At 54.9% G+C, this 27,329-nt stretch overlaps 1 protein-coding gene across 1 annotated transcript in view; it reads left to right on the top strand.

Moving 5' to 3' along the window:
• Window positions 1–223: 223 nt before the first annotated feature.
• ARHGEF17 (Rho guanine nucleotide exchange factor 17) overlaps window positions 224–27,329 on the top strand; it is a 59,051-nt gene continuing 31,945 nt past the window's right edge. The window contains exon 1 of the mRNA XM_041730340.1: window positions 224–3,698. Coding sequence (XP_041586274.1) covers window positions 492–3,698 — 3,207 coding nt within the window. The 5' untranslated portion in view covers window positions 224–491. The remainder of the gene's footprint in view (window positions 3,699–27,329) is intronic.

A 27,329-nucleotide genomic window follows, 5' to 3' on the forward strand; every position in this document is an offset into this window, starting at 1 on the left:
TCAGCCACAAAGTTTATTTGCAACAAAAGGGAGCGCGGAGCGAGCAGCCAAGAGGGAGGGAGCGGGAGCGGGAGCCGGAGCCGGAGCGGGAGCGGGAGGGAGCGGGAGCGCGAGCGCGAGGGGAGGCCGGCGGGCCGGCTGGCGGGCACCGAGCCGAGGAGCGGAGCCCTGGGATCCCGCCCGGCCCGGGCCGGGCCGCGATGCTCCGAGCCGCACCCGCCGAAGAGGGGCCCGGTCCCGGGGGTCGGCGCTGAGGCGGGAGGGCCGGCGCTGGATGGAGCGGATGCGGCCCGCGGCCTCGGAAACTTGAGCCGCGGCCGGTAAACCTCCGCTCGGAGCCTCTGCGTCCTCTCCCCGCAAACCCCTTCCCACTGCGGCTGCGGAAGCCAGGCCTTCGGAACCCGGCTGCTGCGCTCCTCCGGGGCGAGGGCGCGCAGGGGGGGTTGGCCGCGGCTCCCCGAGGCCGGCCCCCCCGGAGTGGGTGCTGCACCATGGCGGACGGGGCGCCCCGCTCCCCGCTCTCTCGCAGCGTCTCGTTCAAGCTGCTGGAACGCTGGAGCGGCGGGCCCGGGCCGAAGGAGGAGGCCTCGGACCCCCCCGGGCTGCGGCGCCGCGCCTCGTGCCGGCCAGCCGCGGCGGTCCCGGGCCAGCCCTCCCGGCGCGTGTCCAAACTGGCGTCGGGGCCCCCGGCCGCCCCCGCGCAGCCGCGCCCGCTCCGCAGCCTCTCGCCGTCCGTGCGCCAGCTCTCCCGGCGCTTCGACGCGCGGCGCCCGGACGACGACCACGCAGCGGCCCGGGACGGGGGCGTCTCCCCCGGGGCCGCGGAAGAGGCGGCGGAGGGCGCCGCGCGCGGGGCCTGGCCGAGCGTCACCGAGATGCGCAAGCTCTTTGGGGGCCCGGGCTCCAGGCGGCCCAGCGCCGACTCTGAGGCCTCGGGGACGCCCAGCCCCGACGGCGCAGGCGGGGAGCCCCCGGCTCGCGAACCCCGGCAGCCACCGACGCCGCCTCCTCGGACGTGCTTCCCCCTGGCGGGCCTGCGTTCCGCGCGGCCGCTGCCGGGCCCGGGGACCGAGGGGAGGAGGCGGCAGCAGCAGCAGCAGCAGCAGCAGCAGGAGCGGGCGCAGCGTCCGGCGGATGGTTTACATTCTTGGCATAGCTTCTCCCAACCGCAGGCCGGGGCCCGGGCCTCCTGCTCCTGCTCCTCCTCCATCGCCTCCTCCTATCCTGTCAGCCGCGGCCGGGCTGCCAGCTCCAGCGAGGAGGAAGAGGAGGGCCCGCCGCCGCCGCCCGGGGCTCAGAGTCCGGCCTACCACGGAGGCCACTCCTCGGGCAGTGACGAGGACCGAGACGGTGAGGGCGGCCACCGCTGGGGAGGGAGGCCGGGACCCAGGCCTGGAAGCTCCCTCTCGGATAAGAACTGTAGGCCAGACAGTTATGGGTTAAATCTGGGCAGCATGGACTCAGCAGGGGGAGCCAGGAGTCCGGAGCCCCCCAAGTCTCCAAGAGCCGCTAGTGAGGAGGGACCCCCGGAGTGGGGTACTGGCTCACCTCCCTGTGTCCCAGGTCCTCAGGAGGGACTCCGGCCCACGTCTGACACTGTGGGGGGAGCTTTCCGTGTGGCCAAGGTGAGCTTTCCTGCGTACCTAGCCAGTCCGGCAGGCTCCCGTGGCAGCAGCCGTTATTCCAGCACAGAGACCCTCAAGGATGAAGACCCATGGGCTAGTCGGGGTTCTGGGGGCTGGGGCATGTATCGCTCCCCTAGCTTTGGAGCTGGAGAAGGGCTTCTCCTAAGGCCCCAGCCTCGAATCCGCACCAAGGGGGCTGTGGGCACCACGAGGGCATTGAGAGATGGAGGACTGGAGTTGGACCAGAGCCGGCAGCGCAAGTCCCTGTCGAATCCAGATATTGCCTCGGAGACCCTGACACTGCTCAGTTTCCTTCGCTCAGATCTCTCAGAGCTGCGGGTCCGAAAGCCCGGTGGGCGCCCCAGTGACCTTGGGAGCAGCCCCTTAGATGGCAGAGACTCATCATCAGCAGGTGGCCCTGGGGCACAACTTGGACCTGTGCCTGCTCCAGCTCCCGCATCACCTGGCACCCGCCCCACACTCAAAGACTTGACGGCCACCCTGCGGAGGGCAAAGTCTTTTACTTGCTCTGAGAAGCCCATGGCCCGACGCCTATGCCGCACCAGTACCCTGAAGCCCAGCTCCTCTGAGCTCCTGCTGGCAGGCCCCAGTGCCGAGGAGGACCCACTGCCCCTCGTTGTCCAGGATCAGTATGTACAGGAGGCCCGTCAGGTTTTTGAGAAGATCCAGCGAATGGGTGCCCAGCAGGATGACGGCAGTGATGTGCCCCCTGGAAGCCCTGACTGGGCAGGAGACGTGACCCAAGGGCAGCGGTCCCAGGAGGAGCTCTCTGGCCCTGAGTCTAGCCTGACAGATGAGGGCATTGGGGCAGACCCTGAGCCTCTGGTTTCAGCCTTTTGCAGCCTGGGTACCACAGGGGTGTGGCGACCCCTTTCCTCAGCCTCAGCCCAGACCAACCACCATGGCCCTGGGGCAGAAGATAGTCTGGGAGGATGGGCCCTGGTGTCCCCTGACACCCCTCCCACACCAGGTGCCCTCCGACGGAGACGCAAAGTCCCTCCTTCAGGCCCTGGTGGGACTGAATTGAGCAATGGGGAGGTGGGTGAGGCCTACCGGTCTCTGAGTGACCCAATTCCACAGCGCCACCGGGCCGCCACCTCTGAGGAGCCCTCTGGGTTCTCCGTGGATAGCAACCTTTTAGGCTCGCTGAGCCCCAAGGCAGGGCTTCCAGTGGCCCCAGCTGTGGATGAGGGCTTGACCAGTGGCCACAGTGACTGGTCAGTGGGCAGTGAAGAGAGCAAGGGTTACCAGGAGGTTATTCAGAGTATTGTCCAGGGGCCTGGAGCTTTGGGGCGCGTGGTAGACGACAGGGTTGCTGGCAAAGCCCCCAAGAAGAAATCTCTGAGTGATCCCAGCCGTCGTGGGGAGCTGGCTGGGCCTGGATTTGAAGGCCCTGGTGGGGAGCCCATCCGAGAAGTCGAGCCCATGCTGCCTCCGTCTAGCAGTGAGCCCATTCTTGCAGAGCGGCGGGCAGAACCAGAAGAGCCCAGCGCTGCGAGGGGCCGGGCACAGTCTGAGAGGGCCCTACCCAAGACCCGAGCCACCTCCTCCACTGCCCACCGTGACTTCCACCTTGACCCGAAACTGGCTGATGTCCTGTCCCCACGGCTCATCCGACGGGGTTCCAAGAAGCGCCCAGCCCGGAGCAGTCATCAGGAACTACAGAGAGAGGAAGCCGATGAGGACCAGACTAGCAGCCTGTCTCGGGCCCGACCATCCTCCAAACACGTTCGCCATGCGAGTGTGCCCGCCACCTTCACACCTATTGTGGTGCCTGAGCCACCAACTTCCATTGGCCCCCCCGTGGCTGTGCCAGAGCCTGTGGGCTTCCCTGCCAGACCCCACTCCACACTGCAGGCCCCATCACTTGAGGATGTCACTAAGCAGTATATGCTGACCCTCCACTCTGGCGAGGTTCCTGCCCCAGTACCAGTGGATATGCCCTGCTTGACTCCTGTTGCACCGCCCTCTGCTGAGGCCAAGCCCCCCGAGACAGCCCGGGCTCCAGATGAGCCTGCCCAGGCCAGCAAGTGCTGCAGCAAGCCACAGGTGGTGAGTGCTTTTTGGGGGGTTCTGGGGGTGGTGATGGAAAGAAGGGCCACGAGCACTGACGTCCAGAGGAGCCTTTTGAGTGTGCTCATTGGGTAGGTGCCCAGATCTGAGGGTGCTTTTCTGGTACTGGAAGCCCAGGTGGTTTTAAGAGTGTTAATGACACAGGGTTCCTGTTAATGACTCAGGGCCCAAAGGCTGATGGTACCGATGCCAAAGGTTCTTGCCTGCTTCGAGGTATTCTGGGTGATAATTACAAAAGGCTCTAATCTAGTCCTTTAGCTGTTTCTCAGGGACTGGTTTTAGAGATTTCTATCTGGTTCTTTTGTATAAATACACGAGGAGGCATGAAGGTCTTCCTTAAGGTGAGCTGCCCTATTGGCCAGACCCTCACAGGATGTTAGGACCTGCAGCCCACAGGTGACATAGGTTTGTACTTCCTCACGTGGCTTACCTATGGCAGATCAAAATGTGGGTTTGTCCCTGAGCCTGGGAGACTTGGAGAGGTTACAGGCATTACTTTATGGAGGAGCAGCAAAGACCCCATGGAGTACTCTGGTGGCCCTGGCCTTTCCCTGTGCCTCAACCTCCCAATCTGTAAAAGCAGGGGGTTGTGGACAACCTATGGCTCCATCCAGCTGGTGCTGCACAGATTTGGGAGTTCCCAGTTGGAGTTGAAGCACTCTTGATTCTTGAGGTCTGCCAGCACCTCTTCTAATTAGAACGGGGGCTTGTAGGGGAGAGCAGGGACAGAGAAGAGGCCTCCAAAGCTCAGCGGTTGGGGGGGCTGCTTCTGTGGAGCAGGGTGGGGCACTGGTCCCCCATCCTGCCAGTTTTCATCTTTCTCACCCTACCCCCTTCCTGATGACTCTGAAATGCCTCCCCCCTTCCTCTGCCAGACCCCAAGCCCTGGGGACTCATCTTCCTGAGCACCACCCCCTTCTGCCTTCAGATGTCCCTGGAGTTTGGGTTGTGGGTTTGGGTGGTTTCTAGGTGCCATGATGCCTTGGCATCTGAATTGGAAGCTAGATTCTAGGTTTTGGGTTCCGGGCCTAGTATGGAGATGGCTCAGGCTTATTTCAACGTAGGCCTGCACTCCCACTGTGTTCCCTGCCTGTGTGAAGTGTCTGGAAACCCTAAACCCTGGACTAATTTGGTCACTCCCAGTTCCCAGCACTCTCACGGCCCCTCTGAACTCTTTCTTTGTTTCTCTTTCCTTGTCTCTGTTTCCCCCTAGTCCTGGCTCTGGTGTCTCTCACAGAGGCCACAGAGACAGCCAGGAGGCAGGGAGTGGGGAGAGGGGAAATGTTGGACCTGTCCTTCCTTCTGAGAGCCTGAGAGGACAGCTCGGATGCCCCTAACTCCAGTGCCAGTTGTCTTTGGAACACAGCGTGGGGGGGGGGCGGGGGGAGGCCAAGAGCAAGGGGAGCTCCTGCCAGGGGCCCCCTCCCCAACTGTCTTCCTCATATAATTATCTCCTGGGGAGCCTTGAAGGCTAAATTAGGGAAGAAGGCAGGAATGAATCAAGGGACTCAGGGAAACTGGCGGGGGGCAGGGGTGGGGGGGGTGGGTGTGTGCTCCTAAGAGGCAGCATTGAGACCCAGAGAGGAGGTGGGAGTTTTTGCAGAAATGGCTTTTGGTTTCCTGCTCTTCATGTTATCCCCCCCCCCCCCCCTTCCCATCCAACTTCAGGGAGAAGCTTAGCCCCCGCTACCCCCCAGAGGGCTATGAGGTGGGGGCATATCTACCCATAATACAGGTTTCTCCCTGTCCTCAACGGAGCCTCTCTCCAGTCTCAAGCTTAGTCCACTCTAGTCCTCCCACCTTTCTAGGCCCAACTTGATGTTCCCTCTTGCCTCATAGAGGAAAGAACCAATAAGTCTATATTTGGAACAGCAGGATTTAAGCCCAGGATCCATCCAGATCCCTGTGTGGCCTAGGATCCATCACATCCCTGCTCTATACCTCACTTTCCCCTTCTGTAAAATGGGGTAATGGTTTCTGCCTGGCAGGCTCTTGTAGGGTGAGTGGGTGGTGCAATCACTCCCTCCCTCCCTGGGGGCAGGAGAGGGAAAAAACAGGCTCCACTGCCCCAGCTGCTTCTCAGTGACCAGCCTTGGCCCCTCCTCCCTGTCCCCTACTGGTTCCTGAGCACAGGGCTGGGCACTCTGAGCCTCAGTAACTTGGTGGACTTGAATTGGCTCACCTATCCCCTAACTCCCCAGTGCCCTCAGAAAGCCTGGAAGTTTTCCCATCTGCTAGCCCAAGTCCCTTCTGCTACCCCCTTCCTTCCGCCTCCAGGAAAATCAGGAAGATGGGGAGCAGCTGTTCACCCCCTCCTTATGGCCTCCATGGAAGAGACAATGTTCCCTTGTTTCGGGCCTGGGGCTCCAGTCACGCTCCCTGGGCTGTGGGTGGAGATGGTATGGTGTGAGCTCCAGAATAAGAAGGGAAGAGAAGAGGCTTTCACACTTTGCTGATGAGGCAGAAACTAGGCTGAACCCAGCCAGGGACTCACAAGAGAGGCCCTGGTGGGGCAGAAATGACCCCTGACCCCAGGCTTTGGGGAGTCCCTCAAATTCAGTCTCCCCCAGCCCAGAATCTGTATTTGCCCTCTGCATGGTGTATCCCCATTGTGAGCAGGTGGCCTGGGTACTGGGCCTGGCTCAGCCTCTGACTCGCTCTGAGACCTGGACAGAGTCATCTTGGGCCTCGATTTCCCCATCTGTACAGTGGGATGTCAGACATCCTGGTCTTTGAAGCTCTGAGGGAGGACAGCCTACAGAGTGGTCAAGAGAAACAGGAAGCTTTGGAGTGTTGCTGGAAGAGAAAGGCAGCTTGTGCAACAGCTGTGAGAACCTAGGAGCCCAGGGAATGAGGAGTAACTTGTGGTCATTTTATTCTCTGAACACCTGCTTGTGTTTCCTCTGGGAGCAGCAGAGCTGTTAGAGCCTCCATGCCCTGCCCCTGCCATGCCCCTTGTCATTTCCACTTAGACCCACAATAGCCTGGATGATCAAACTCTTCTTTCCAGGGCTTCCCCTACCCCGGCCTTAAAGTAAAGAATCTTTTTTTTTTTTTTTTTAAGATTTTTATTTATTTATTCATGGTAGACCTAGAAAGAGAGAGAGAGAGAGAGGAGCAGAGACACAGGCAGAGGGAGAAGCAGGCTCAATGCAGGGAGCCCGATGTGGGACTCAATCCCGGGGCCCCAGGATCATGCCCTGGGCCAAAGGCAGGCGCTAAATCGCTGAGCCACCCAGGGATCCCCATAAAGTACAGAATCTTATAGCTCAACCTTCTGCCCTCAGGTGCTGATACCCATTTAACAGATGTGACAACTATAGCCCAGAAACAGGAAATGACTTGTGTCTCAGAATCATAGATGGATCGACTCGGAATTTTAGCATACTGGAATAGCAGTAACAATGGCTAATATTTATTAAATATCTACTGTTGCCAGACACCCTGAATGTTTCATTCTTCAAATGTGAAAGCTGTGAGAATCTTCCAGGGCTAGATTCTTAGAATTGCAGGCTGGTAGATTCCCACTGAGTCCTAGAATGTCAGTGTCTTAGAGGTGAAGGAGCCCAAGGGATCCCTGTTTCTTGGGATTGGCCTGCCATCTAAGTAAGGGGGACAGGGTCAAGGGGGAGCCGAGGAGGTGTCACCTGTATACCCCTCACAGCTTGAACACCTTCCTGGTGGTTAGTTAGTTCACTGGGACCTGAGGGTAGGGTGGAAAGGACTTTGAGACTCAGAAAGGAGAATGCTGGGTCTAAGGTCACACAGCAAGGTAAGGCACAGCCAAGCCCAAGCACCAGCCTCTGCCCCTGTCCCAGCAGACATGCCCACCCCCTGCCCGGCAGCTTGCCCAGCCAGCTCCCTGCTTTGCTGAGGAAGGCCTGGACTGTAGCTCTTCCTCACCTTTCTTCTCTCTGTGTCCCCTTGGCAGGGAACTCATGGGGGCAGGGGTTCTCTCCTTTCCTTACTTGGCTCTTTGCTGTGATTTTTCCATGGAAACTGGTTCTGGGAGGGGAGGCAATTAGGACATTTGGAGTTCTGAGCGGTACCAAATATCTATAATTAAACATCTTGTCACCCAGTAGGAGGGTGGGATGGGGAGGACAGGCAGAGGGCTGTCCCTTTCTTTTGTTTATTTCCTGCCTCCCTACTCCTTCCTAAGGGCTCCTCTGGACTATTCGAAGGAGTACAGTCCAGGAACGCCCCCCCCCCACCTCCCCAGGCATGGAAGCATTAGGGGATGGACCAGAGTTGACTCTGACATTTTTCAGCCGTACATTTCTGGGACCAACTGGGTTTGGGATGCTCTAGGCTGCTGCTAATCCTGTCCCCAGCACTCTCCCAGTGTAGAGATTTGCCTCTCCTGCTTCCTTCCCCTCATCTGTGATCTGAGGCTACACATGCTGCCCTGCATAGGTTAGAGGCACCCCCAGGCCTGGGGAACCAGATACTCTGGGGGTTCAGGATCTAGCAGCAGACTGAAGGGACTATAGGATGTTGAGGAATTGGCCTGGGGGCTGGCAGGGGGCACTTTGTGGAGGAGGCTATGCCTGGAGCCTGGCCTTGAAAATGGGAAGAGTTTGTATAGCCAGAGAAGAGAGGGAGGGGTTCTAGGAGGAAGGCATTACATGAACAAAGGCTAGGAAGTAGGAAAGACATGGCAGGTTGTGTGTGGTAGGAGTTTCTATCAGAGACTTGGGTGACCCTTGATAGAGCAATGCATTCATCCATTTAACAAATACCTCCTGAGCTCCTAGACACTCCAGGCACTCTCCCAGGTCCTGGGGATACGGTAACAAACAAAACAAAGATCTGGCCTCATGGAGTTTTCAGACTAGTGAGGAGACCTGTGTGTAAATGGATCTATTATGTGTCAGGGAGAGGTAGGTGCTAGGGAGCGAAAGAAAGCAGGTTAAGGGAGTAGAGAATGACAGGGAGGGGATAGGCCTGGAGCAAGTGAGCGAGCAAACCAGGTAGCGGTCTGGGTCTCGGTCTGGGTCTTGGGGAGGTCTGGGTCTCGGGGAAAGGACATTCTCGGGGCAGAGAAGAAAACCAACAGTAAAAGCCCCGAGGTAGAGTGTGTTTGAGAAATTATCCAGAGGACTGTGTGGATGGAGCAGAGTAGGAATGAGGTCAGAGACGTAAGGGAGGGTGGGAGTGGATCAGGGTGGAGGCAGATCTCAGAGACCCATAGGAGGACTTCAGCATTTACTTGAAGTGAGATGGGGTAGGCACTTTTGGAAGGTTCTGAGTAGAGCAGTGACCTGATCTGACTTAGACTTTCCTAGGTGTGCTGTAGCTGCTCTGGCAGGGGAGATTGCAGGGGCCCATGGTGGAAGCAGGGATGCCAGTAAGGAAGCCACTGGAATAATCTGGGGGAGAGCTGATGGTGGCTTAGGCTGGGACAGAGGTGGAGTAGTGGCTTTCTGCTGCAACCCAGAGGGTTTTGTGAGGACTGGGACCCCAGCATTCAAGGTGAACACAGCACTGCAGCTCTCATAGCTGGGCTCTCGGAGCTGGGCAGTGTGTGCGGGGTTGATTGGGGCTGGGGAGGAGTTGATAAAGTCCCCAGGGTATAATGGGGCAGGAGGATACACTGACTGCCCCCTGCGGTCCTATACTGTCTTTGCTCTAAGAGAAGGAGGGTGGAAACCACCACAGGGCCTTAGTGAGGATAGCGATGGAGCCATGGCCCACTGGTGTCTCCTCTACACCCACCATGAGACCCGTCAGCTTCAGCCTGCATATCTCCTGGGACATGGAGCTCATGCCACCCTAAGGTACCTCTGTCCCTCCCATCTGGTCCTCCAGCTAGGTGGGCATTGCCATGGTCCCAATATATGGATGAAGACACAGGTCCAGATTAGATGGAGGTTTGCCCAATGCCCTGTGGCTCAAGTATGGGATTTGGCCCCAGGTGTCCTGCCACCCAGGCCATACACTGGCCCCACAGAGTTCTCACTGAGCAGAGTTGGCTGGATTGGTGGTGGTAGGGTGGGGGAAGGGGGAGCCCATGTTTCCCAGAAAGGCTTGAAGCCCTGGAGTACTTATTGGGAAATGTGCCCAGGCAGCCTGGCGCCTTGCTGGCAGGCCCTAAAACGGGGGCTCTGGGTCCCTTGGGAAGCAGGAGTCTATTGGAGCCCATGTCCCCACCATGGCAGTTGATCCCCTCCACCCACTGCCACCCCAAGCCTCTGGGGCATTCCAGGCATGGACCAAGGCAGAGAAAAACTGCCAGGCTGCCCGGCCCTGGGCCGTGAGCAAGCCCCATCCTATGACATCCGGGGGCCTGGGGCCCCAGCCAGGGTAGGGTGAACTCCACAACCACCCACTCCAGTAGCCAGAGCCACCAGGGATGACTTGGTATAGCACCTGGAGATCTGCCCTAGGAGTCAGGAGATGGGTTCCAACCTTAGCCTCCCATTTTCCTGGTGTGTGGTCTTCGGTAAACCCCTTTCCCTCAGAGCCACAGATTCCTCGATGCTCTTGGACACCAGGAGAAACACTCCGCCCAGGGCTGCTGGGAGAGGCAATGGCTTACCTGAGTAGGCCCCAGTTTGTAGACTGAAGAACTGGCAGGTGGAGACTCATGGCCCCATTAGGCTGCTGAGGAGACTGAAGCTGAGTGGGCTGCACCCCACCTGGCTGCCCCCCGCCCCCCCAGGCCTCTTTCTTGCCAACCTGAGCTGCTTTTCTAGCCTCCACCACGCACACACAGATGAGGCCTCTCCCCGCACTTGCGACAGTTGTAAGGCTCAGTATGGGGCCTAGCCTCAGAAGTGGTGATGCTGTTGCTGCCAGGATTTTTAAACTTTGTCCAGGGCATGGGGCCGTCACGGGGCGCTGAGACTCTCCCAAGGCAGGGAGAGACTGAGGGGCAGTCTGAACCGGCAGAGCGAGGTCAGAGGGACATGAGTTGATTCTAGTCTAGGCCAGCAGCTGGGTGGCCTATTCATTTCCTTTTGCTGCTGTGGCAAATTACTGCACGTGTAGGACTTAAAACAATGCAAATATTATCTTACAGTTCCAGAGGTCAGAAGAAAAGGGTTTCACTGGGCAAAAAAATTAAGGTGCTAATAGGGCTGTATTTCTTCTGAAAACTTTAGGGGGAAAACCTGTTTGCTTGCCTTTTACAGTTTATGGCATCTGCTGGCACTTCTTGCTTTGTGCCCCCTTCCTCCATCTTTAAAGCCAGCAGCATCACACCTTCAAATATTTCTCTCACCCTGTACATTCTGCCTTCCTTTTGTAAGGACCTGGGTGATCACTTCAGGCCAAGATCATCCAGGATCATTTCCTCCTCTGAAAATCCTTTCTCACATCTGCAAAGTCCCTTGTGCCATGGAAAGTGACATTCACAGGTTCCAGGGATCAGGATGTGGACATCTTTGGGAGCCATTGTTCTGCCCACCACAGGTATTCACAGGCTGTCAGCTCTCAAGATCCAGCGTCCCTGGGAGGTGCTGGGCACGGGGCACGGCCAGTTAACATAAGCCTGCTGCATTTGTTTCTTTCTATGGTCATTTGTCATTCATTCATTCATTCAGCAATCAGTTGTTGAGCCCCCTAATGGGCAGTGGGGATGCACAGGGAAAGCCTGCACACTGTCCCTGCCTGCCAGTGCTTTTCAACAAGGGTCCCAGTCCCTTGAGGTGGGTGGGGTCCAGCAGGTGGCTGAGCACTGGCCTAGCAACAGAGGGACCAGAGTGCCAATGGGTCTCTTATGGATGGGCTTGGCTTTTAGGGTGGCTGGCCCTGAGCTTGCTGACTAAAAATTGGGATGAAGCAGCTTCTAGGAAGGGCCATTGGCTGTGGACTTCAGAGCCAGGACTAAGAGGGAAGGTGAGGGTCTAGGAGGGAGTGGGAATCACATCTCTGTTGGGCTGCCCTAGGGGGAGCTCAGGGGCAGATGGGGAAGAGCTCCCTAGCAGCATGCACCGGGAGCACCATGCTGGGGATCGGTGCCTCTGATGCTGAGGGATCAGAGGACCTGTCAGGTCTTTCATGCCCTGAGAGGCCGAGACATTTCCCAGGAGGTGGCATGTGGAGGGAACAAGCATGGCCCAGATCCTTTCTCTCCTGAGGCTGGCTTGGGGATCCAGGGCAAGCATTTACAGACTCCTCTGCATTGCCCCCTCACTCCACCAAGGATTTTTGTTAAGATTAAATGGAATCTGGGCACCGGGGTGGCTCAGTGGTTGAGCATCTGCCTTTGGCTCAGGTCATGATCCTGGGGTCCTGGGATTGAGGCCCACATCAGGCTCCCTGAGAGAGCCTACTCCTCCCTCTGCCTATGTCCCTGAGGAGCCCTCAGGGAGCCTGCTTCTCCCTCTGCCTATGTCTCTGCCCCTCTCTCTGTGTCTTTCATGAATAAATAAATAAAATCTATTTTAAAAAAAAGATTAAATGGAATCATGCTAAGAGGGCTTGGCACATGGTACATGCTCAAAAAGTGTTAGTTCCTTCCATCATGATTGAGAGGTGAGACATTAGAATGCTAAGATTCTAATAAACATTGAATCCAGGATGCTCAGATTCTCAGCATCTCTTTCCATCTTAAGGCAGAGGACAGAGCTTGGGATGGGAGGGCAGCTGGGGTACTGACTGGGTAGGGTAGGTGGCCCAGTAGCCTGGGTATTTGGAGATGAGAGGTGGGCAGAGGAGAGGGCTGGGCATTTGGGTGGAATCAAGTCCTTGCTCTTCTCTCCAGCTCTCCCTCTCGCTTTGTTACCATCAGCCCCAACCTGGGAGGCTGAGCAGAGCCAGACCCCTCTCTGGTCAAAGCCCCAGACCCATTGGAACCAGCCTCTGGAGCAGGGTTCACAGGCCCCCCAAGCTGGGGAGTCTGAGGGTCTGTGTGCCTTGGTGGGCTTTGGGGTCAGACCAATAAGGGTTCTCATCTCAGAGCTGACTCTGACTTACTCGCTGGGTGAAAACTAACAAGTCATTTCATCTTCGCTTTGAGCCTCAGTGTCCTGCCCCATCAGCCCAGGATCCCAGGTTTAGAAGCTCTCAGAACGGTGGCTACTTTAAGAGCATGTACTTTTGAGATTGCCAGTTCAGAGTGTAGAATCTTGTGGTTTCAGGAAGAAGGATTCTGTTTTTTTCCAGGAGTCCATACCTCTTAGCTTGATTCTGCTCGAGCATTTGAGATGGTTACTTCTTGGTTCTGAGACGCCGGGGCCAAGGAGAGGCGGGGCAGGTCCTGGGGCAGTAGGGGGATTGCGTTGGAGGGGGCCAGGCTGAGGGAGCTAGCGCCAGGTTGGTGTCTGTTTCCTGTTTATTGGTTCCCAGGGGGTGAGCAGGCCCTGCCCCAGAGCAGCACGGAGCAGGAGGGAGGGAGGCGCCGGAGGGAGGGAGGGAGGGAGGGAGGCGGGGTGTCCTGGCTGCCAGCCAGCCCCACAGCCCAGCCTCCTGGGACTGCTGAGACCCCTCCCCCTGAGCCCCCTTAGACAAACATCCAGTCCTTTCCCAGGACAGGGCACTGGAGGTCAAGGAGCAGATGTGGAAGGGAACAGATGGAAAGACAGGAAAGGACCCTTCCCCCAAAAAAATCCTACTGACTCCATCTTTTTTGGCTGCCTATGTCACTGAAGTCTCACTCCTGGTTCCTCACTGTCCCCCCTCTGTCTCTCCCTGTCTCCCCAGCATGGGGCAGCATGGTGGTGAGATGTCCAACTTCGTGGCAGCCCAGGAGGCAGGAGGAGGAAGAAAAGGGATAGTGCCCTCAATCCAGGAGGTCCACCTGGAAAGATCTTTAGAAACCAGCTGTGTCTTCTAACCATCCCTTACCCTGGCATTTTTCAGAGGGGAAACTGAGGACCGGCAAGGGGAGGGGTCTTGCCCAAGGCCTAGGCCCAGCAATCTGCCCTGTGCTCCTCACTGCTGTTCCAGCCCCACATGTGGACTGCTGCATATCAGGGTCCACGGGGAATTCCTGAGAGGGGAGATGGCATGGGTCACTTGGCCTTTGAGGGGATTGGACTGAACCAAGCAGGAAAATGAAGCTTTGATGTATGTCTGCAGAGAAGTGTCTGTTTGACCAGAGCACACAGGGTAAGGCTGTGTGCAGAAACCAGGTTGAAGGCCTAAAGTGCCAAATTAAATGGCCTGAGCTTTGTCCTGTGGGCAGTGAGGAGCCATGGAAGGTTAGAAGGTGAGGAGGAACAGTGCCCAGATGGACACATTAGAAAACATCCTCTGGTTGTTGACTGGAGAAAGCAAGCAAGGAGAAGCCTGAGCTAAAGGGTACTGGCGATGCAGGGATGGAGAAAAAAGGACTTACTAGGGAGATAATTTGGATGTAAAGTCTGACAATTTAAATTTTGGCTCATGGCCCTATCAGAAGCTAGAACAAGGGGAGTGGGACCCATCTCCCTTATTTCACTTGGACAGTATGGCATTAGGACAGAATGCAGGGTCATCTGAGTCATTCCCCTTCCTCCGGGCAGATTGTTCGTTTCTTTCTTTCTTTCTTTCTTTCTTTCTTTCTTTCTTTCTTTCTTTCTTTCTTTCTTCCTTTCTTCCTTTCTTCCTTTCTTCCTTTCTTCCTTTCTTCATTTATTCATGAGAGACACAGAGAAAGAGGCAGAGACACAGGCAGAGGGAGAAGCCTGATGTGGGACTCCATGCCAGGATTCTGGGATCATGCCCTGAGCTGAAGGCAGATGCCCAACCACTGAGCCACACAGGCGTCCCTTCCACTGCATTTCTAAAAGGGGAAGGGGCCTCTGAGGAAGCTCAGGTCCCTACCTTTGTGCCTCATATGCTTCCTGTCTAACTTTAGTCCCTCCTGCTCCAGCAGAAGTGCCTGCTTCTCAGTGGGGTCATCAGAGAAAGCAGAGCTCCAGGCTATACCTCCAATTCCACTCCTTCTGGGAGGGACCTGGGTAGGGAGCATGGGGGGTGTGGAAGGAGCAGGCCAGTGCTGCCTTGCTAGCTGTGACCCAAGACCAGTTACTCAGCGTCAGTCTCCCCATCTGTGAAGTGGGAATCCCAGATATGCAGAGTCCAGGAAAGCTCTGGACTTGTACAGACCCTTAGGAGCTGGGGGTAGAGTGACTGGTAGGTGGACAGGCAGGCCATCTTGCTAGCAGTGCTTGCAGTGGGTCCTATAGTCAGAGACAAAATATCCTTGTAATATTTGTGCCATAGACCCTAAGACAAGTGCCGTTATGTGGCAGTCCTGGAGGCCTTCCTGGAGGAGAATAGGGCAGGCTGTAGGGAAGGAGAAACTCAGATTTTGGGCCTGATCTGAGCCTCTTTCCTCATCAGTTGTCTAAGTTCCCTTCCAGCTCCTTGCTGCACCCCGGTCCTCTTCTCTCCTCCTCCTGGACCAGAGCTTTCAGGCTTCTCCCCAAGGCCAGCGGGGGCGTTGCCTGGGGCGGGTGAGGAATTTCCGAGGGAACAGCTAAATTCAGCTCTGGCTAAAAATAGTCCTGGGCCCGGCCCCAAGGCTAGAAGGGGAGGAGGAGCTGGAGGAGGAGGGGGGTGAGGCAAGCCCTTATCCTGACCGTCGCACCTCTTCACCTGGACCCAGGGCCTGGGCTTAGGATAGCCCCCTCCTCCTCCACTTCTGGTCTCCTCACTCATACCAGGTCTTTCCCTCACTGGGGCTCTGTGCTTTCTTCTCCCTCCTCTGTCCTCCTTGCCCTCCTCCCCCAGCCTCGCTCCTTCTGGCCGTCTCATTTCCCTGTATCTCCCTGCCTCTGGCAGAGCCAGACAGAGGCTCGTGGCCAGGACCAGGCCTTCAGAAAAGGGCCTTGTATAGGGAGGTGTCTCCTTGGCATCCTAGCCTGAGTGTCAGGAACCACCCCCCAACCACTGGCAGCTGATTGCAGCCCCTCTCTGGGGTGGGAGTGGGGTGGGAGCAGGGGGTGGGGTATGAGAGACCTCAAGGTCCTGAGGTGTGGAGATGTGAATGGGGCCCCTGGTTCATCCCATGACCTGGTGCATGGTTCTTGTCAGGTGGCTCCACCCTTGCCAAGCCCTCCTGTTCCTGGCACACAGGGCATCAAAACACATTTATTAAATAAATAACGTGGAGGGAGTGGGGAAGGCAGGAGGAGGAGAGCTGGGCCCTGTCCTTGGGGAGTTCCCAGGCTACTCGGAGCTCTTCCCACCACCCGTGTCCAGCCCTGTGTGGGCTCTGTCCTGGAGATCACAGGCCTGAGTACCCAGGCAGGTGAGAGCTGGCAGATGGGCAAAGGATATTGTCCCAAGCCAGTACCAATTGGGGGTGGGGTGGGAACTAGACACTGAGGCCCAGTGAAGGTGAGGTTCCAAGCTTAGATCGCAGAGCTCAGAAGGGGGGGGGGGTTGTATTAGAACCTAGGCTGGCCTCACTCCAAGGCTGTAGGGGTGAATTTGGTCCTAATGTAGCAGAGAAGTCAAGAGAAGAGCACAGTTCCAGCTCTTTCAAGGAGGAAGTAGACAGAAAGTCTTAGGAGGTCTGGCCCATAGTGCTTAACTGAATATGGTGTGAGGGGTGGGGGCCTCACAAGTAGTGATAGCAAAGCTTGTCAAGCCTCTCCCTGTATGCCAGGCACTCGTCTAAGCACTTTCCGTGCATTCACTCATTTAATCTCACAACCAGTTGTGGGGAGGTATAGTCATAATGGATGAGGAGCCTGAGGAAAAGCATGATAAAGTAGTTCGCCTGGTTAGGGAACCTAAGTGGGGAATTGGAGTTGAAATCCAGGCACTTTAGTCCCAGGATCTATAAACATCACTCAGGCTCCTGGCTTTCAGGACTGCCTGGATGGGTGGTAGTGCCATCACCAAGGAGGTACGAGGGAGGAGAGAGTGGATTCCTGTTTGGACATAGGAAACCCACTGGATTTGTGGTCCACAGTCCCAGTCCCAGGAACCAGCACACAGTGGCTGCTTAGTAAATCCTAGTTGAATGGCTCACTTGAATATGAGGGGCCGTTGAGGTGCAAGAGGTGGTGATGGGCAGGCAAAGGGAATGAGTATTTCCCCCTACCATTTCCCAGGGATGTTTCTCTTGGTGCTGGAGTACAGCTGAAGGGGGTGCTGGGCTCCTTGCTTGAGAGAAAGCTCTATGTTGGAAGGGTGCTGAGATGAACCACAGGCAAGGGAAGGAGGGGTGGGTAGGGGCAGGCCAGGCAGCGCTGGCGCGTCCCGCCTGCAGTATCTGGAAAGCAGATCTCTTGGGCCATGGCCGGCGGCGTGACTCAAATGGAGACAAAAAAACCTTCCATATTTGGACAAAGAGCCCAGAGAGGCCCAGACCCGCAGCCAGCCCAGGCCGCTTCCCCACCACCCCCAGTCTCCCTCTGGGCCCCTAGCCCTGAGCCCTGTCCCACGAATTTAACTCTTGGAACTCAGGCAGCACTGTGGCCTCCTCCCCTCAGTCATCAGGCCACCTTGCATGTGGCCCACCTGGGCCATGGGTGGCAAAGAAACCCCCAGTGTTGGGCCGCAAGCTGGGGGTAGAAGTGCAGAGAGGAGTCTTGGCAAAACCCGGAAGGTTGGAAGTCTGGCAGGTTGGAAGGGAGTTACACACACCAACAATTCACATGTCATGGGGTATGTTGACTATAGTATAAACCCAGCGTGGCAAAGCCTGAGGTACATAACATGCAGGCATGTACACACACACACACACACACACACACACTTCTTTTTAATCCCCAGCAGACTTCTGTAGTTACAGAGACATCTGTGCAGTTATCAGAAGTGAGGACCCAGCCTGAGAACCTCTCACACCTTCCCTGGAGCAAGCTTTGATGACGGCAAAGTTGGAAAAGATAGGAACAGCCAGATGTCACCTTAACAAGCACTCTAAGTAGTCATTATCCATCTGGGGATATGCAGACAGAGCAGCTCATCCCTGCACTGAAACCTCCAAGTGCCCAACGTGTGGGCCTGGGTTGCACAGTGGATGCTAGAGCCAGGTGAATGGGGAGAGGGCCTCGAGCAGGCCTTTCTGCCTGGAGCAGGCCTTTCTGCCTGGAGCAGGACCTCGTTCCCAGGGGAAGGACCCAGATGCTCACCATCACTGGTGGGATAGCTGAGCTGCCTACACAGCTGCTCCTAGCTTTTCTAATTAGCCCTGAGTAATTAACTCTGGAATCAGCCTGGGTAATGGGTTTGGAGTGCCAAGAGTAACCTTTAAAATTGAGCTCCACTGTCGCCCACTGGTACCTTCTGTGCAGGGTTAGTACATGGGCTATACAACAAACAGAGGTTTCTGCCCCAGGACGAGGTGGGAGCCCCATCTGAGAACTGGGGATCAGAAGGAGGCCAAGTGGGTGAGGGTGAAGGAGGCTCGCCCGTATGGCTGGAGCCTTGAAGAACAAGCAGGATTGACTGGCAGAAATGGGGCCAGGCCTTTCAATCAGAGAGAACCAGGAAAGTAGAGACCTGTGATGGAAAAGCCCCAGTGTGTCTGGGGTGCCATGAAAGCTCCCTGGTTCAGCTCACCTGGGTGGCTCAGCCCGTCTGCCTTCAGCTCAGGTCGTGATTCCAAGGTCCTGGGATGGAGCCCCGAATGACACTTCCTGCTCAGTGGAGAGCCTGCTTCTCCCTCTTCCCCCTGCTCATGCTCTCTTTCACACACACACACACACACACACACACACACACACACACACTGTGTCTCTCTCTTAAATAAATAAATAAAATATTTTAAAAAAGAAAAGAAAAAAGAAAGCTCCCTGGTTCTGGAGAAGTCAGGTGGGTTCTGGGAAGTCTGGAAGGCCCCAGGGCAGTAATTTCCAAACTCTTAAAAATAGTGGAACCCTTTCTTCTAGAGAAATCTTGACACTGGTGTAAAACAGGTCAGCGTGGAACCTTGTTGACTTAAGTGAAAGTGGGGACATACCTGCCCTGTTGATCCTGTCTCCCCCCATGTACTTCCATGAAGCCCCCTAGGACTCAGGGAGAGAATCCCTGTTTGGGGCAGAAGGGCCCTGGTGGAGAGGATGAGAGCAGGACAGGCCTCTTTCAGCTTCTTCACAGGCTCAGAAGTTCAGCCAAAGTGGGACCCCTGGGCAGGGACAAACCCTGTTGGGGCTATGTCTCCAGAAAGAGTCAGGATGATGGAGCACCCCACCTTAGGGTTCCAGTGAGCAGATGATGTCACCTACCAGGGGCCCTTAGAGCTGGGCTGAGCCCTACTTAATTAGGAAGATGACCTTTCAGTTTGGGAAGACCCTGATGCTGACTGCTGCTGCCTGGGAAGGTACAGTAGGTGCTCAGAGGGAGGCAGGAGCTAGCAGCTAGCCATACTCCCAGCATGGGCATGATGTCTGGCCCAGCTCCATCACTGACTGAGGAGAGGTGGTTTAGGTTAGAATTGGGAAGACTCTCCCAGAGCTCAGAGTGAAAGGAAGTATGAACACATATTGGCAGGAGAAAACCTGAGCTCTGAACCTGGCAAGTCCAAGGCTCTTTAGGACCTAAGCTTTGCCCACCTCAGGCACCAGCCTTCCTGGCCTGCCACACAGCTTAGACTTCCACTTCTTTGGTCATCGGAAACATTGGTTGAGTCAGAAGTCTCCAAGCATAAAGACAGGATGATGTACCTTGCAAGGACCGGCATATGCTGAGGCCTAGTATGTAAGAATGTGTTGGGTTGGAGGAATCGCTATGGCCAGAGCATCATGCAGCCAGAGTGTGATACAGGTGGGGAGATTTGACTTGATGCTTATGTGTCAACAAGAGATGGGTCACCCAGAGTGTTGGGGGTCAGCCTGAGTGCTCACACTCAATCCTACTACATCCAGCTGCATTGGTATAATGGTTAGAGTAGATTGGAGCCAAATGACTTAGGTTCAAATCCTGCTCTTCCTCTTAGCTGTATGACCATGAGCAAGTACTTAATCTCTCTGGGCCTCAGTTTATGCACCTGTAAAATGGGGATGATGATGATGATGACACTTATTATAGGGTTTTTGTCAACCTTAAATGTGACAATGCCTGCAGTGGCTGGGCTGGACCACTGACCACAGGGGATCACTGGGAAATCATAAAGTTGGAAGGGGAGGGTAGTGACCTGGACTGGCTGAGGAGGGGTCCCAAGGATGGAGAGAAGTGAATGGGGTCACCAAGAATAGCCTAGAGTCATCTTTGAGGGAGAGGGATATGCCAAGTTCCCTGAGGGAGGCTCAAAACATCCCCCCTCCCCCTGCCAGGCAGCTACCATAGGAAAAGAGCTAAGGGGCTTTGCAGAGGTGGGATGGTACTCTATGGGCTTGGGGGCCTGTTGGAGTCTCACTGGCAGAAATTCCCACCCTGCTATAAGTTGCCTGTGGCTGACCTCCCTTTGTAGTTGCTATCTATGGCCCAGAGAGAGGCAGGACTGCCAGGGTAGCCCAGTGAGTTCCAGCCCCAGGTCCCTCATCCAGGCTGGGGACTCATTTCCAAGCTTTGGCTGGGTCAAAGTGTAGCCCCAAGGTTGCCTGACCTGAGGCATGGAGGCATGGGGGCTATAAAGGAGGAATTTGATAGTTCTTTGCAGAAAGGGCTAGGAGCTTCTTCTCTGGCTCAGGGAAAGTATCCTGGAGGGGACCACAGATGGCACTGGAATTGTGCAAGAGAAGCCAAGTGGTAACTGAAGGGAGAAAGCAGACAAAAGCTCCCAACTCAGGGTCCTAGAGCAACCTCCTCCTTTCTTCTGGTTTTCATTCATCAGGAACCCCCTTGGGACTTGGTTCTGTGTGTTGGCTGGCAACACAGGGCAGTGCCCAGGACTAATCAGGGGCTGCTGTGGAGATCCCCAGAGGCTGAGGGAGCCCAGAAAGTCAGTGTATAGACGGGATAGTTCCTGAAGAAGAGAGTTAAGCTAAGCCTTTGATGGATGAGAAGGAGGATGAAGAGGGTTGCAAAGGCTGAGACGGGAGCCTGAAGCAGGCAGCAGATACCAGGTTGTGAGGTGAAGTTTTTAAAAAATCCAAAGTATGTATTTAGTATTTTGAATATATACTTATGGGGTTAAGAAAAATAAAAAAGTGGGGGCTCCTGGGCAGCTCAGCTGGTTAAGCAGCCAACTCTTGGCTTCAGCTCAGGCCATGATCTCAGGGTTGTGGGATCAAGCCCTGTGTCAGTCTCCATGCTCAGTGGGAAGTCTGCTTGAGATTCTCTCTCCCTCCCTCTCTCCCTCCCCCTGTTCTCGTTTGTGCACACTGTCTCTAAAACAAATGCATAAGAAAGGGGAAAAAGAAAAATCAAAAAGGGTAAAAAGTCTCCTTCCCACTAAGCTGCCTAGCACCTATCCTGCCCCACCCAGGATACCCCATTATTAGGTCTTGTGAATTCTTGTGAATCCTTCTATGTGCAAATACTAACAAATGCACTATCTTTCCTCCCCTTTCCACACAGACCAGGGCACCCTGCTGTCCACTGTGAAGGGGGTTGCTCAGTGAGATCTTTTCCAAGATCTTCGCTTATCAGTGCTTTAAGAGCTTCTTTCTTGTGCTGTGTGGTGTCCCATCACACTGATTACCAAGTCTGTGTTTAACCACACATTAAAGGATGTTTAGGTTATTTTCAGCTTTTCGCTGTTACAAATAGTGCTGCAGTGAACAAGCTTGTTCCGAGGCTGTTTTGTACGGGAGGCTGGTATATGTTTAGAGCAATTTCTTAGGAGTCGAATTGCTAAGATGTAAAGTATATGTGATTCTGATTTGGATGCTCTACCGAGGGGTCTACCACTGTAGTAAGGAGCCTGTTTCCCTGTAGCCCCACCAAGTTGGACCTGCGATATTTTCCCAATCTGAGAGGTAAAATGGTATCTCAGTGTATTTTTATTTGCAATTATCTTACAGTGAGTAAGACTGAGCATCTTTCCACATGTCCGAGAGACGTTTGGATTCTCTTTTCAACGAACTGTTCGTATCCTTTGCCCATTTTTTCTGTTGGATTCTTGGCCTTTTGTTTTATCAATGCCTAGGAACCTTTCAAATATTAAGGAGTTTATTATTGTCTGGGTTATGAGTTGTAGATATTTTTTCCGGGTTTGTCACTTGATTTTTGACCTTGTTTATGGTATACTTTTGCCATGCAGAAGATTTTGTTTTTATGTGGTCTGATTTATCAAGCTATTATTTTATGGCTTCTATGTTTGGAGTCACGGTTAGAAAGGCCTTTCCCACTCCAAGGTTATAAAGCCGTTTCCCCATGTTTTCTTCTGGTGTTTTATGTTTTCTTGTTTTGTTTTACATTTAAAGCTTTGACCCATTTGGAATTTATCCTGGTGTGTAGTGTGAGTTATGGCTCCCACTCTATTTTTTCCCAGAACTAGAGTATCTTGGTGGTGGTTATGAAGGCCAGAGGCTATAACTATTGAAGGTCAATGGTGGTGAGAAGGGCTTGGGGCAACACCAGTATAATGTGAGGGGAGTCGGAGAGGGGGCCTGGGCTGGTGGCATAGCATTCCCAAATACTCATCTGTGCTGTGTGACATTGGACAAGTCCTATCCCTTCTCTGGGCCTAAAGTATACCTAGAGTATAGCTGAAGGGTCCCTGGATATCACCCTGACCCCAGGGCTGACTGTGAGGGAGGTGGTGGCCGGGAAGCAGGGGCCATTCTGAAGGCGGGGACACAGAAGATGGCTGTAGGTCCAGTACCCATTCAGGCTGGGCTGAAGTGGAGGGAGTTTTGGGGCTGGCAGCAGAATTCACTGTGTTCTTGGAGTAGGCAGGCAGGAAGGCAGAAATTGACAGGCACCCATTTACAAATACCCACTGCAGGGGATCCCTGGGTGGCTCAGCAGTTTAGCGCTACCTTCAGCCCAGGGCATGATCCTGGGGTACCGGGATCGAGTCCCACACTGGGCTCCCTGCATGGAGCCTACTTCTCTCAATGCCTGTGTCTCTGCCTCTCTCTCTCTCGTTCTCTCTCTGTGTCTCTCATAAATAAATAAATAAATAAATAAATAAATAAATAAATAAAAATACCCACTGCGTAAATGGCCCAGGTGGCTCAGTGGTTTGGCGCGGCCTTCGGCCCAGGGTGTGATCCTGGGACCCGGGATCAAGTCCCACGTCGGGCTCCCTGCATGGAGCCTGCTTTTCCCTCTGCCTGTGTCTCTGCCTCTCTCTCTCTTTCTCTCTCTCTCTGTCTCTTATGATTGAATAAATAAAAATTAAAAAATAAGTAAATAAATAAAAATACCTACTGCAGCCTGGAACTGTGGGCAGAGGTGGGGGGCAGGCTCTTTGCCAGCCCTCTGGGTCCAGGAATGCTGAGGGTTGCTGGGTCAGGCACATTGTCAGTTGTCTGAGGAGTGGACCTGGCCCAGCCCAACCATAGCCATTCCTGGAGCTCCTCTTCCCTCTACCATGAAGCAGGCATCGTTGTCCTCTCCAGTGGCAAAATAAGGAAAGACCACCCTCCCAGGGTCTAGTCCTGGTGCTGTCCTGGACTTGCTGTGTGACCTGGGGCCAGTCTCTGTCCATTGGGGTCACTATCCATCAAAAAAGACAACTGGACTTGCATGCTTCTGCTATCCCTGGCTCTCACCCAGATTCGAGTTTGGATTGGAGCTGGGAAGAAAGAGCTTGAGGTCCTTGCTTCTTCCCTCTATTCAGATGGGGAAACTGAGGCCATGGAGGGGCTTCTACTGCTGCTCTGCTTTTGCTCTTCGTGGCTTTCCTGGGCCCAGACCCTCCTCCCTGCCCCCACGCAGCCTGTACCAACTCCCCACCCCCACTCCTAGGCCCCAGTGGTCAAATTCCAGGGCTGCCATTGCCGTGGTAACAGCCAGCTCGCAGGGCCCCTCCTCTCAGGGTTCTCCACCAGGGCTGTTGTCCAGGGAGGAGGCAGAGAGGGCCTCCCGCCCCTCAGGGACTAGGGGGGCTGGGGGTGGGGTAGGGAGGAGATCAGACCCAGCTGGTTTCTCATTTGTTTTCCAAAGGAGAAAATGGGAAAGGCACAAAATGCTGCCAGAAACTGCTACTCTGTTGTCCCAGACACAGTGGGAGGGACCAAGGTGGTCACCTGGGCTGGGGACAAGAGAGCCACCCAGAAAGCCTCATTTAGGCTTACGCCTGGAGAATCGTCCCATGAAAGGGTCTAAGACTGAGGATTTGGAATGGGAGTTGAAAGAGCCTTCCTAAGGTCACCACCGAGCAATGCTAAAGCTGCCTAGGGACTGACGGGCCCAGCCCATCTTGGGCTTTCTCCCAAGCAGACATCCCCCATTGTGGAAGGAGTTATCATGATACCTTTGGAGGGGGGTGAGCTCCTTGCTTATGGGGTTATAAAAAATGACTGCCAGAGGATGTCTATCCTGGAAGAGGGGTAGTGCACTCAGCCTCTGAGATGACCTGCCTTCTTTTTTTTTTAAGACCTACCTATTTACTTATTTAGAGAGAGTGCATGCGTGTGTGCGTGCATGCACGCATGGGGGTGGGGGGGCAGAAAGCAAGGGAGAGAGAATCCTAAGCAGACTCTGAGCAGAGCAGGGAACCCAACCTGGGGCAGGGATACCACAACCCTGAGATCATGACAGAGCCAAAACCAAGAGTCGGACATCCAAGCAACTGTGCCACCCAGGCAACCTGAGATCACCTGCCTTCTGAGGTTCTCTGCTTATTCATTACCAGCCAGTGTTTATTGAGAGCTCTGTTCCAGGCACTAAGCTAAGTAAGCCCTTCATATTCCATATTATATAGAGGAAACTGGCACAGATATGGGCCTCCTGGAGGTTGGGGGCAGCCGTTAGTGCAATGTATTCTCTGGCTTTGCCCTCCTTTTTCCAGGGCCCCGACCCACTGTTAACTTTCAGGTGTGCAGTGTATTTGTTTCCAGGCTTTTCTCCTTGCATATATATGTATGTATATTTCATGACATGATGGTGGTGCCACATGTATGCTTCTTGCTTTTCAGTAAATATGAACTGAACATTTCTCCATGGCATTTTCAAGAGCTCTGGAAGTGTGTGATTCACACAGCCTCGTGGCCGCTTCCCACTGTTGTGAAGAAGGCCATGTGAGTGTCCTTGTCCTCCTGTGCTGCTGTTCCCTGGATGGGAAGGCACCCCCTCTCCCGCACAGTGGAATAGATGTGGATCGATATCCTGACCCTGAGGCACCCTCTGGGCACAGATCCTGCCACCCTGAGACCTTGAGCGCAGTCCTTAACTTCTTCAATGCCCATCTCCTCTTGAGTAAAGCAGGGTAATAATAGGGCCCAACAAGGAGGCCCATCTCCAGGTTAAAATAAAAACCTGTTATTAGGGACACCTGGGTGGCTCAGCAGTTTAGTTCCTGCCTTTGGCCCAGGGCGTGATCCTGGGGTCCCGGGATAGAGTCCTATATCGGGCTCCCTGCATGGAGCCTGCTTCTCCCTTTGCCTGTGTCTCTGCCTTTCTCTCTCTGTGTCTCTCATGAATAAATAAGTCAAATATTTAAAAACAAAACAAACAAACAAAAACCTGTAAGCAGCACTTAGGAACCCCTTGAGAGATTAACTCTGATCATTGTGCCATTGCTGCACTGCCAGGCGGGGGTGGGGTGGGGGGTTGGGTATCGAGCCCCAGCCTCACCACCTTCATCTTGACAGCCTGAGCAAGTTTTGACTCCTCACTGAGCCTTGGTTTCCCCGCTGCATGGCTATGAGAATCTGATGAGATTAGGCCCGACAAGCATTTTGTAAACTGAAGTGCTGGATGATGCCACTTACTGTCAGTATCAGGAGAGCAAGGCTGCAACTCCAGAAGCCCAAGGTGCTCAGAGCAGAAGGGGAGTCATCAGATCTGGGATATTAGAACAGCTTCCTGGAAGTGATAGTCCTTGTCTTGGGGCTTTCGGACAGTGGAGCCTAGGCCTGTCTCAGGCTGACTTGCAGCTGTGAATCCTGTTGCGCGCGCGCACACGCGCGCGCGTGTGCGTGTGTGTGTGTGTGTGTGTGTGTGTGTGTGTGTGTGTGTGTAGGCACACAGGCAACTGTGGCTGCCCAGGCATGAGTTCTGGTCACTAGTTGTCGATGCAGAATAGTGAGGCTTGGAAGTCGAGGCTGCCTCTGGTCAGCCATTGGAAGAGACCACTTCTACCAGCATGACCCAGACCCAGTGCCAGCCCCCTGGAGGCTGGGGTGGAAGGATTGTTGAGCAGTGCTTACTCACTGTCACTGGGCTTCTCTACCACCCTAGGCTTATCTGGCATGATGAGAGGGGCTTCCCTGAGCTATGGGTTGGGCCAGGGTACTCAGAGCTCACTTAAGGTCCAGAATGACTTAATTATGGATTGAACTTGCTCTCTCCTGGGGTGGTGACCCCTGGGTCTTGGAATAAGGTAGGGGTAGGGGAGGTAGGGTCCACAATGCCTCCCAGCAGATTAGGCCCCTTTAGACAAGATTTAGTGGAAGAGCCCCAAGGGCCCAGTTCTAGCCTCAGCTGACTGCCTGCTGCCCTGGGAGAGGGAGACACTTCCCTCTCCGAGCCTTGAGCCTTGGTGCCTATACATAAAATGAGAAGCAATGCACCTTTCTCTGGCTCCCTCCTTTATAAGGAAGGCTGAACATGGGCATTCTAAGCTTGCTGTGCACAGTCATAACACTGAAACTTACTTTCTTTCATTCATTGATTCAAAGATATGTACTGAGCACTTACTTACTGTGTGGGCCAGACTGTTCTAGGCATGGATACTGAAGTCTGCAAGCTCCAAAGGGGAGGGATCACCTCTGCCTTGTTCCAGCAGCATCCACACCCAGAACAGAGGTCCTATCAGTAGGTTGGTAGGAGCTGATAAAGCCTCAAGCTTCCCTTGGCCTTTGGTGGCTTGAGTATAATTTCTGGCACCATTGTAAGTGGGGAAGATTGCCTCTTTTGTCTGCTAGGCTTTGAGAACCCCCAGTATTATATCTACAGCTCTGGCAGGCCCTGCCCCCTCCTCCCTGCCTCTCAGCTCCCTGGGGCTCTGGCCTGAGGCTGGCCTGGCCTTTCCCAGGGTGCCTGGCCCACAGCCCAGTGAGTCATCTTCCGCTCTAGAGGCAGGACACCCCATCCCACCCCGAAGGCACACACAAATGGAGCCCACCCCCCTCCCTTAGCTTGTGCCTGGGTCCGAGAGAGGGGAGGGAGGGAGCAGGAGGGTCTGGAAACCGACACTGGATAACTTCCTTTCCCACGATCCCTCACCCCAGCCTCCCTGCATGCCGGAGAACTGGGTGGAGGCGAGGGGAAGGAGCCCTCCTTTGCAGAGCATCTACTGTGCAGCAGGTGTTCACCCTCATTTTCCAAGCAGGGAAACCGAGGCTGAAGGGAAGGCATGTTTGCAACAGCTAGAAGGTGGCCGTGCTAGGCCCAGACCATATAGGCCCAGATCTCTAGGCAGTGTTCTATGCGGAGCACAGTTAAGACATTTTGAATGAGACAGTTTCTAGGGTTGGGACGGGAGGGCTCTGGGAGGTGACCATACACAGGTTCTGAGCTAGGACTGGGACCGCAGGCCAGACCACTGTTGTGGGCAGAAATGTGCACAGGGTTGGATGGGTGCATTTCCTGGGAGCTACAGTTGCCAGATGGAACAAATTCTACTCTAAGGCTTCATCAGATTCCCAACGGAGTCCTTGTCCCACACCCCTGGCCTCCAAGGGTGGGCCAACCTGGCCCCTCAGACTCAGAAGTGGGACCCAGAAG

Source organism: Vulpes lagopus, chromosome 15 (assembly GCF_018345385.1).
Source record: "Vulpes lagopus strain Blue_001 chromosome 15, ASM1834538v1, whole genome shotgun sequence".
Classification (NCBI taxonomy): Eukaryota; Metazoa; Chordata; class Mammalia; order Carnivora; family Canidae; genus Vulpes; species Vulpes lagopus.